Source organism: Neoarius graeffei, chromosome 24 (genome assembly GCF_027579695.1).
Source record: "Neoarius graeffei isolate fNeoGra1 chromosome 24, fNeoGra1.pri, whole genome shotgun sequence".
In the NCBI taxonomy this organism is placed as follows: domain Eukaryota; kingdom Metazoa; phylum Chordata; class Actinopteri; order Siluriformes; family Ariidae; genus Neoarius; species Neoarius graeffei.
Genome location: NC_083592.1, coordinates 6,981,050 through 6,992,498, shown reverse-complemented (window position 1 = coordinate 6,992,498; position 11,449 = coordinate 6,981,050). Strand labels below are relative to the sequence as shown.

General features: G+C 41.8%; 1 protein-coding gene across 2 annotated transcripts; it reads right to left on the bottom strand.

Annotated features, from left to right (window-relative positions):
• Positions 1-10,498, bottom strand: LOC132872807 (uncharacterized). Of its 2 annotated transcripts, XM_060907897.1 has the most exons (3): positions 9,555-10,498; positions 3,963-6,902; positions 1-1,634 (listed from the first exon to the last, which is right to left on the bottom strand). In XM_060907897.1, the coding sequence occupies exon 3, from the start codon at positions 1,612-1,614 to the stop codon at positions 1,141-1,143; it is 474 nt and encodes a 157-aa protein (XP_060763880.1). In that variant the 5' UTR covers positions 1,615-1,634; positions 3,963-6,902; positions 9,555-10,498; the 3' UTR covers positions 1-1,140. The 2 variants fall into 2 exon arrangements, with proteins under 2 accessions (XP_060763880.1, XP_060763879.1); XM_060907896.1 differs by lacking the exon at positions 9,555-10,498 and having other exon boundaries at positions 3,963-9,042.
• Between the last annotated feature and the right edge of the window lie 951 nt (positions 10,499-11,449).

Here is an 11,449-nt window from a genome sequence, read left to right as displayed (position 1 = left end):
GCGCACGCGTTCAGTAACCTCCTGCACACACTCACAAACCTTGCCCTTTGCTGTCAAAAACAGTAGCATATACATAAACAATAGTACACATAAAGAAGGTCATTCTTCCTCATTGAAAATGTATTAAGTAGGCTACATCAGCCCATCAAATTCACTGAAAACAACCAACGATATGCATGTAGGCATATTGAAATGTCTTATTCAAAAATGAGCAGCATATATTTGTATGTCTCAAGGGGATCCTCGTCGTCACCGACCCTTCGGCTAACACTGGCTGTGGTTGTAGCATCTCCCCGGCTAGTGCTAGCAGGGCCATCTCCCTCACTAGCATCGCTGATTTTACTAGATTCGGCTTCAGCGCTGGTAGTGACAGCAGTTGTCGATGTTTTTATAAAAAAAAACGATCTAACACTGGAATATTTTTAATTGCAGCTACACGCCTGGAGTCTTTCTCTGTTTTTAATTTTCTCTTCGCACAACCACTCAATTGATGTCTGTCCATTTCTCATTTCTACCGCGGTTTTTAAAAAATTGATGCATTTCACTGTAGGTGGACTGGCTCAACTGACAGGTTGAGGAAAGGGGGGTTAATGGTCACACAGGCCATTCTTGCTCAGAATTATGATTATTGTTGTTGTTCTTATGAAATTAGTGTTCATAATGAATTATATATGACTATTTAACAATGTCAAGTGTATAACCATTTAAAGTGTACAAACATTCACGAAAAATATTTTTAAAGTTTCTGTCATGTGGTGCCCCCCCACTGGCTGTGAGTGGGTAGTGCCCCTGGGCACTGTGCCGCAGGCCCATATAGTTAATCCGGCCTTGGTGTTGGTGCAAACAGCAATTATATAAATTGACATAGAATTCAGAGTACTGCATATTGCAAACAAACCTAATACAATCCTGCTAATATTGGAAAGTTTTTACAGATATAAAAAAAAAAAATTAGGAATAGGATTAGAGAAAAATACTGTGAAAACACTAGAACACCACATCCAAAAAAGAGATTCAGTCAAGTGCAATTAGAACGAAGGAACTTTAAAATATTTATGTATCTGTAACACATGCAACACTAAATTGTGCTAAACAGATTTTATTTTAAAGCTGAAATGATCTTCAGGTGTTTGTGTCCCATCAGCTTCCACGCAGACGGAGGGTCATGTGAATAGTGCTTCCAGAAACAATGTTGTAATCCTGCAGCTTCCTGCCAGAGTCGAACTGTCGGCTTCTGTAGATCAGCCGCTGCTGGTCTACTGGTGTTCCTTCTTTCTGGCGGATCTTTGCCATCAACTGATCAACAGTCTCATCATCAGTGATGTCGTATGTTTTTGTCTGTCTGTTCTCGTTCTTCACGAACACCTGAAAGGGCACGGGGGTCGTGGAGATCAGCAGCATCACGGTGCATCCTGAACTCAGCCCGTAATCGCTCACCGTCTTCTGATCATGGTCTAGCCGCAAGATTTGTCCATTGGTGATGGAAAGCTTCAGCCGTGAAGGTCTTGCTTTAAAGAGTCGGCCAATTTGTTGCTTGAGTTCGCCAATAGTGTTATTTGGCTTCACAAAGATGGTCCACGTGTCTCCACTCAGGACTTTAATGCTGAGCTCCATCTTATCCAGTCCTTAATGATCTGTGTAAACAAAAAATAACAACAGACAACAGATTAGTGCTGTTATATTTACACTTTTTAAAAAGTTTGCACTGAAGTTACAAAGCTAATGGAAGCTTATGACCAACAACAACCCATAAAAGTATCATTATGAAATTATTGCATTTTGAAGTGTAATTTTAACAACAAAAACATGGAAGTGATAGTAAAATGTCACTACATCAAACAAGTCAAGTGAGTCTGGATTCAAAATGGCTGCCAGCAGAATTTACAGCTCCACCATGTACATTTACTCATTATAGAGAAGTAAAACAGAGTACTCCTAGAAGAAAAAAAAGATTCCTAAAGTGTACCATATATCTCCAGTCCTTATCAATGAGGTGACGCTCTGAAGTGTACGCGTTTTTAACCTTTGGTGTGTGTAATGTATCTCGAAAAGATTATTACACTCCAGTTATGTAGCATAAATCTTATTTTAAGGTTCAATATCCTGTATCTATGTTTCCAAATGGAATACACACATTAATATATACAACCACCATTCCAAAAAAGTTGGGACAAAGTACAAATTGTAAATAAAAATGGAATGCAATAATTTACAAATCTCAAAAACTGATATTGTATTCACAATAGAACATAGACAACATATCAAATGTCGAAAGTGAGACATTTTGAAATTTCATGCCAAATATTGGCTCATTTGAAATTTCATGACAGCAACATATCTAAAAAAAGTTGGGACAGGGGCAATAAGAGGCTGGAAAAGTTAAAGGTACAAAAAAGGAACAGCTGGAGGACCAAATTGCAACTCATTAGGTCAATTGGCAATAGGTCATTAACATGACTGGGTATAAAAAGAGCATCTTGGAGTGGCAGCGGCTCTCAGAAGTAAAGATGGGAAGAGGATCACCAATCCCCCTAATTCTGCGCCGACAAATAGTGGAGCAATATCAGAAAGGAGTTCGACAGTGTAAAATTGCAAAGAGTTTGAACATATCATCATCTACAGTGCATAATATCATCAAAAGATTCAGAGAATCTGGAAGAATCTCTGTGCATAAGGGTCAAGGCCGAAAAACCATACTGGGTGCCCGTGATCTTCGGGCCCTTAGACGGCACTGCTCACATACAGGCATGCTTCTGTATTGGAAATCACAAAATGGGCTCAGGAATATTTCCAGAGAACATTATCTGCGAACACAATTCACCGTGCCATCCGCCGTTACCAGCTAAAACTCTATAGTTCAAAGAAGAAGCCGTATCTAAACACGATCCAGAAGCGCAGACGTCTTCTCTGGGCCAAGGCTCATTTAAAATTGACTGTGGCAAAGTGGAAAACTGTTCTGTGGTCAGACGAATCAAAATTTGAAGTTCTTTATGGAAATCAGGGACGCCGTGCCATTCGGACTAAAGAGGAGAAGGACGACCCAAGTTGTTATCAGCGCTCAGTTCAGAAGCCTGCATCTCTGATGGTATGGGGTTGCATTAGTACGTGTGGCATGGGCAGCTTACACATCTGGAAAGACACCATCAATGCTGAAAGGTATATCCAGGTTCTACAGCAACATATGCTCCCATCCAGATGACGTCTCTTTCAGGGAAGACCTTGCATTTTCCAACATGACAATGCCAAACCACATACTGCATCAATTACAGCATCATGGCTGCGTAGAAGAAGGGTCCGGGTACTGAACTGGCCAGCCTGCAGTCCAGATCTTTCACCCATAGAAAACATTTGGCGCATCATAAAATGGAAGATACGAAAAAAAGACCTAAAACAGTTGAGCAACTAGAATCCTACATTAGACAAGAATGGGTTAACATTCCTATCCCTAAACTTGAGCAACTTGTCTCCTCAGTCCCCAGACGTTTACAGACTGTTGTAAAGAGAAAAGGGGATATCTCACAGTGGTAAACATGGCCTTGTCCCAACTTTTTTGAGATGTGTTGTTGTCATGAAATTTAAAATCACCTAATTTTTCTCTTTAAATGATACATTTTCTCAGTTTAAACATTTGATATGTCATCTATGTTCTATTCTGAATAAAATATGGAATTTTGAAACTTCCACGTCATTGCATTCCGTTTTTATTTACAATTTGTACTTTGTCAATCGGGGTCGTACATGTGTAAAAGATAAGAGCAGCACTTCAGGGACAAGGAAAGCTCTAGTTGCTTAAAAATCACAAAAGCTGTTCCTTGTTATCATTGTTACTAAACGTTAAGAAGCTTAAACACTTGGAAAATGTTTATAAAACCTGAACACATACCCACTGTTAATAATTCATTATTAAGGTTATACATGCATAATATTTAAAAGCATATTGTTTGAAACGGGATTAAACTTACCTTCTAAATAAATGACGTAAGTATTTCTGCTCAAAAGGTTTTCTTTTCTTTCTCTCTTCTCGTCGTCGAGGAACAGAACAAGCCCACACACTCCTCCTGGACAGCTGAGTGCGGCTCATAATATAGCCCAATAGCCACGCCCCGTGCTGGAATAACAACCAATGGAAGATGAGCGTGTGAGTCAATCCCAGCCAATGGGAGAAGCGCACAGGCCAGCCTCCGTTATGTTTTCTTTTTCGAATGTTGACTCAGTTTACTTTTGATTTCCGAAAATCAGCTGCAGCAGAAACACAACAGAACAAAACAACTCAGCAAAACAGCTGCTGCTGAAACATTTCCCCCACAGCGTCTCAGTGTCGCTGAGAATGCAACTGCACGGACTTTCACAATCTCTGTCAACAAAAAAGCAATTAAAAAAGGGTCGTAAGAATTTAGAAACTTTTAATCTTAATTTAAAAAAAATATATATGAGAATGCATTTTTAGGCCTAGCTGTACAGTAATCATCAACAGCAACAATAAACAATACTAACAAAAATATGTTTGAAAATTAAATTAAATATTGATTGGATCAAGGGGTGGCACGGTGGTGTAGCGGTTAGCGCTGTCGCCTCACAGCAAGAAGGTCTGGGTTCGAGCCCTGTGGCCGGCGAGGGCCTTTCTGTGTGGAGTTTGCATGTTCTCCCCGTGTCCACGTGGGTTTCCTCCGGGTGCTCCGGTTTCCCCCACAGTCCAAAGACATGCAGGTTAGGTTAACTGGTGACTCTAAATTGACCGTAGATGTGAGTGTGAATGGTTGTCTGTGTCTATGTGTCAGCCCTGTGATGACCTGGCGACTTGTCTAGGGTGTACCCCGCCTTTCGCCCGTAGTCAGCTGGGATAGGCTCCAGCTTGCCTGCGACCCTGTAGAACAAGATAAAGTGGTTAGAGATAATGAGATGAGATAATTAATGAGAGATAAGTTTCTAGTTTATGACTGAGATGGGGTGGTGTAGCGGTTAACACTGTCACCTCACAGCAAGAAGTTTCTGGGTTCAAGCCCAGTGGCCAGTGAGGGCCTTCTGTGTAGAGTTTGCAGATCCTCATGTCTGTGTGGGTTTCCTCCGGGTGCTCTGGTTTCCCTCACAGTCCAAAGATATGCAGGTTAGGCTAATTAGTGGCTCTAAATTGACTGTGAATGATTACGCGTCTCTATGTGTCAGCCCTGCGATGACCTGGTGACTTGTCCAGGGTGTACTGCACCCCTCATCTATAGTCAGCTGAGATAGGCTCCTGCGACCCTGCACAGGATAAGCGGTTACGGACGGATGGATGGACTTTTACATTATTGAATCAGTACAAAAACATTTTTGAGGTCCAAACATTCATGTGTGGGGGGTTTCCCCCAAGCAAATAATTAAACATTTATTTTCATGTAAAGTTTGTATCTGAGCAGCATATTCCATAAGAGAGCACTTTTCAGATTAAAAAAGAAAACATAATGAAAGCTATTGAGTTTTGTTGCAAAATGAAGAACCGAATGTGGCAGTCAAAGTGTCCAGAAGAACTGTGGCTGGTTCTGTAAGATGCTCAGTACATGCTCACTACAGCTCATTTCCTTATAAAACTGCACTCATTGGACATGAGACTACTATTTTTCTTAAAGCAAAGGGTCATCCATCCATCCATTATCTGTAGCCGCTTATCCTGTTCTACAGGGTTGCTGGTAAGCTGGAGCCTGCAAAGGGTCGTCTCACACCAAATATTGACTTTGTTACTATATGTTGATTTATTATGGCTTACTGCTTACTGTTTATAGCATTCTTTAATGTTGAAACATTTCATTTCATCATTTTGAAGCCATTTTTGGTCGACAGCATTTCTTTATATGTGCCTAGGACTTTTGGACAGAACTGTATCTCTAAACCAGGCATGAGATTTCGCTCGGCTTTATTTGCTACATGCAAATCCCTGCTCATATAGGCAATAAATAAAAGATAAATCATTTAGCTCATCGATCTGGATGTGGATTCAGCTCCCTGATGAGCAAGGGACAACAGTAAGTGAGGTGAAAACTTCCCTGAGATGACGGCAGTGTTGAAACAGTGTTCAGAATGAGCGGATTATTAAGAGTCACTGTATTAAAAGTCCTGGGATGAGTACAGGATAGTCTTAATGATTACAGCAGCAGCTCAGTACGATTATCCAGGGAGGAAATGAGAATATAATAATGTAATAATGAAAATAACCACGCTGGAGGAAAGATCTGAAGGCATCGTTAAAAAATATGTCCCAAGTAGCACTTTATCTAAGGATCTGATCATATCTACAGTACATCACCTACTAGGTACAGGCAGGGTTGAAAATTTAAAGAATAACAGAAATAAACATGCCGGTTTCACAGCACTATCTGTATCATATCAGTGACTCATTTGGTGTCAGGTGATCTTTTACAGGTGTGTTCACAGTTTGTGTTTCTGCGAAATGAAAAAAGCCCAAAGTGTCACTCAGAGGACCGTGAATTATTTTTGGCACCACTTCTTGAAATACAGTGTGTGAGATATAAATGATGTTAACTTGAATATAATGTGTTCTGTGAGTTGGAGCTTTATGAACAGAAAGCGCCATGAGTCCAATAACTAGGCTGAATGTGATTCCATAAAATCCTTTATAGAAATAAATCCATGTTGAGAAGGTGCATGGAATTTATTGTACCATTAAACACCCAGTGTTCCCAGTATAAACTCCATGTCCACCCTGAGCTGGAGAAAGCACTTACTAAAGCTTTCTACATTCCCACGTGTTGTTGAATAACTATTTTCTAAAAGCAGGAACAGAGACAGAGGAGAGTTTAAGCAGGAATTTGTGTTTATTGGCAGTAAATACTGTCTCTGGATATTTGTGCTCTCAGAGCTCAGAGTGCTTCAGCATGGCGGTTCGCTCCTCTCTCTTTGGAAGTTTCCTGTGTGAGGCAAAAAGGAAAACGTTTACTTTTAATTATTAGTTACAACAGCACAGTTAGTTTCTGTTTCGTGAATTTCTCAGGTGTGCTGGAGAAAGAAAAGGGAAATCAGGTGTAAAGGTGACAGCTGACGTGAAGGGGAATTCCAGCCAGGAATGCTCCACTCACACTCTTGACTGAGGCCTGTTGTTGTTGTTGTTGCACTTTTGACGACGTGCCAGTAGGTGGGGTGGGAAAGGAAATCGAAACCATCAAACCTGAACCAAGCTGTGATCTGTTTCTTCTGTGTATTAATCCAACATTTTCTTATTCGGGTTCCAAACCTCCCCCCAAAAAAATCCATCTCCCACTGTCCCAGTTCATCTCTACACACCAAGTAGATTTGATCTTCATCTCAGTTCTAACTTTGTGAATCCCAGACTCACTGATGTCACTCAGAGCTGAGCAATAAACAGTTTAACACTTTCCCCAAATACCAAAGTGGGATCTTTAGACCCAAACAGAACATAAGGCTTAAAAATGATATGCGTAAAAAAAACCTGTAGAATTTACGGTAAAATACCGGCAGCTGTGGTTACAAGAATTTCACCATAAAAAAATACAGTCACAATGTACGAGACATTACGGTATGTTCTTTTGACAACCGTTAATTTCACAGTAGAGAACTATTTTTGTTTACGGTAAATTACTATGAAAAAAACAGATATTTTTAACTTGTTTAAAAAAATAATTAAATTATAAACCTGTTTACGGTAATTTGCTTTAAAAATAACAGTTTTAATATAAACCTGTTTACAGGAGACTATATTAAAAATAACAGGTATACTGTAAATCTGATTACAGTATATCTCAGTGATAAACACGGTACAACTGTATGATATATGTGGCGGTCGGGGGTATTGCCGCCGCCTTGTAGGGGTTACCAAATACTTAAGTCTGGGGTGGACTGAGCAGGACAGGATCCAAGTCCTCCTCGCTCAATGCCTTTAGCCTCAGTGTTCAAAAATATGAGCAGGTTGTCTCCTGTTCAGCAGCCTGGCCCTGGCACTGACTTACTTAGATAGGGTAAAGTGGGCTTCAGGATATGTAGAGTGTCCGGTGGCTGCCTGAAGTGTGTGTAGTGTGTAAAAGGTGAGTACTAAATCGACTCGGCACCACTCCCTACTTTCCCAATCCAGCTGAACAGGTGAGGCGCCCCTACCCCCAGATAAGTAGCCCGACGCTAAAGTAATAAACAATAGTAACATTTATTACCGGGATGATTAAAGAAAATGATTACAGGGTCTATAGCCCCTTTGTAGCAGAGCTTTGTTTTAGAAAGATAATAAAAAAAATAAAATAAAATAAAGATCAATGTTTCTTTTAACAAAGGAGTACTTCCACTGTTAACTATATTACCGCCAACTGTCAGTAAACCAAACCTTTCTTTCATTTACTATACCATAACACAGGTCATTTTTAACCATACACTTATGGGAGGTGGTACTTTAAACTAGTTTCAAAATAAACTTCACTGAATGAATTCTCTTCACATATAACATTCAACTCAAATGACATTCACTTATATCAATGAACCATATCAATGGAACAAAAGGCATCCCCTTGATGTCTCTCTCAAGACAAGGTAGCATTCAAAATAATCATCCAGTTTACAAAAAAAAACATTTGTTTTCTCAAAACAATATCAATTTCCAGACATTAGGCTATATCCTTCTTTTCACAGACATTCAAAAGGGCAATAAACAGTGTCAGTATGAGTAAGAATGTTCTGTGTGAGCTCTGTTGCAGTATGCTGAGGCGGGCACGGTTTGAGTCTGCGCGGAGAGTGCAGCTAAAGGTAGTCCCGGCTCTCTCCAAGCGTGAGTGGCATGTGTGCTTGTAGGTGTACGAGCGCAGCTTCAGTTCAGGCCGCGCAAGTACGCATGTATTAGTCAGTATAAATGGGGACGTGCAATGTACCGATATTACCCTCACACAGCAGAGATCACGTCGTGGATGTCTGGAGGATGGCAGGGAAAACCATCTCGTAACTATTGAGGTATTTCACCTGACGTCACAGGGTCACGTGACGCCCCAGTGTCCGCCATTTTGAACGTCAAGCTAGCTAATGTCAACAACAGTAGCTAGTATGTTACTGTAGCAATGTTTACGTTCAGTCATTTGGATGACTGTTAAAACCTTTCAGTCTCAAGTTTTTCCTTTACTGGATTTACTAGTTTACTGAGCTAGCGCGCGCCGGCCGCCGGGGAGCTAGCGCGCGCCGGCCGCCGGGGAGCTAGCGCGCGCCGGCCGCCGGGGAGCTAGCGCGCGCTAGCTCCCAGCTTGCCTGAGTGCACTAGCTCAGTAAACTAGTAAATCCAGTAAAGGAAAAACTTGAGACTGAAAGGTTTTAACAGTCATCCAAATGACTGAACGTAAACATTGCTACAGTAACATACCAGCTACTGTTGTTGACATTAGCTAGTGCTAACAGCTAGCTGCTAGTGCACTGCTACAACTACACCGACCCTAATAATACAGTTCTTGGTCACTGCCTGGTAACAGCAAATTTATAACGGGCCATGTCTCAACAGACTAAGAAGTTATTTCAATGACATTTAATAACATTTTGTTTATCCTGAGGACCGAAGGTAAATGAAAATGTGAACAAACCTTAGCTGTAATAAGATGGCGACCACCGGCTCCAGGGACGACCCGCTGATGTAGGCATGTTACCCAGCCTGACACAAAATATTTTTAGGCATCCAAACTCTTATACGCTTTCAGATCAATACCTGTGTATGGCGATGGGTTTTTAACGACATAGGTATACAGATCATGTGGGCCGAAGTCAGGTAAAGACGAGGGCTTCGTGTACTTCCGTACGTCAGTGAACAATCCTGGTGGAAGCAGGTAAACGTCGTTCTCTAAGCCTGCTAACCTCAATTTTTGCAAATACCTCTCCCTCTGCTCGCCCTGTAAATGCCCTACGTCGCTGGATAGTGAAGGTGTTTTCTGCGTCTCGCTCCTTTTTCTTTTATGTTTTTCGTTTGTCGCCTTCCTCGCATTCAAACTGATTCGAGCCGTGCCGTCCAAAATGGCAGCATCACATGACTTGGTCACGTGGGTGAAATACCTCAATAACTGCAGGCTCTACTTGCAGGAGAAAGGAAGCTGAGCTTGAAAATGGCGGCGCCTCGTGGTAGTACAGCAGGGTGGCGGGATTCCACTGTCAGCTCTCCTCTGGGTAGCACTCACTTAACCAAACGAAACTATGACGAAATAAAACTTTTCTATTACTTCAAGCGACCTGGACGATAAACAATTGCACTAGACTCACACCTTTACGCTCTTCCAGGCGTCTTCACCCGTGTAGCCTATCCGTGCATCTCCATGCCACTTTGTAAAGCTAATGGGAAAAGTTAACTTAAAGGCAGCCCACTTCGGTGCTCGCACTATCAAAGAAAACGCAAACATAAGAGTAACTGTGGTACCAACTTCAAACGTATGTACTCACTTATGCAGTTCTCTAAACTTTATTTTATTTAATCTTTAGCACAGTGTAGCTCTCGCCGAGCTACCGCGCAGACCACAGCGCTCAATCCCGCTTTTTTTTCTCTCTCTCTCCCGCTGCTCGTGCACACCCAAGCGCGTTCATGAAACTCTCATCTCTTAAAGGCACAGTGCCTATTTGCACTCGCTACATTCAGTACGTTTTTTTAAAATTGCAAAATTCAACTTTACGGTAAATTACCGGCAGCTGTGGTTGCCAGAATTTCACCGTAAAAAATACAGTACAACACATGAGGAATTACAGTTGGTTGGTGTAGATTTTACAGTCAGCAACTCATCTCATTATCTCTAGCTGCTTTATCCTTCAACAGGGTCACAGGCAAGCTGGAGCCTATCCCAGCTGACTACGGGCGAAAGGCGGGGTACACCCTGGACAAGTCGCCAGGTCATCACAGGGCTGACACATAGACACAGACAACCATTCACACTCACATTCACACCTACGGTCAATTTAGAGTCACCAGTTAACCTAACCTGCATGTCTTTGGACTGTGGGGGAAACCGGAGCACCCGGAGGAAACCCACGCGGACACGGGGAGAACATGCAAACTCCGCACAGAAAGGCCCTCGCCGGCCCCGGGGCTCGAACCCAGGACCTTCTTGCTGTGAGGCGACAGCGCTAACCACTACACCACCGTGCCACCCTCAGTCAGCAACTGCATATGGTAAATTATAAAGGAAATAACCAAGCCAAATGTAAACCAAGGTACAGACTATTACTGATAAACTTTGAGAAACTGTTTTTGCATTTACACACTCTCTGTGAAAAACAGATTGAACCGATCAAATAACTTGTCCAGTATACTCACAAAGCAGTGGTGAGATCTTGAAAAAACAGCAAGTGTCCATATGTGAAGGATAATCCATGGTGGAAGGAATTATACATCATGAAAAAAAATGAGCTACTTGCCCTGGGTTAAGCAAGAGTAACGAGTCACTCAGGGACGTGCACAGGATTATAGAGGGGCAGGGGCTCAAAGTCAGAAAAAGGGCAG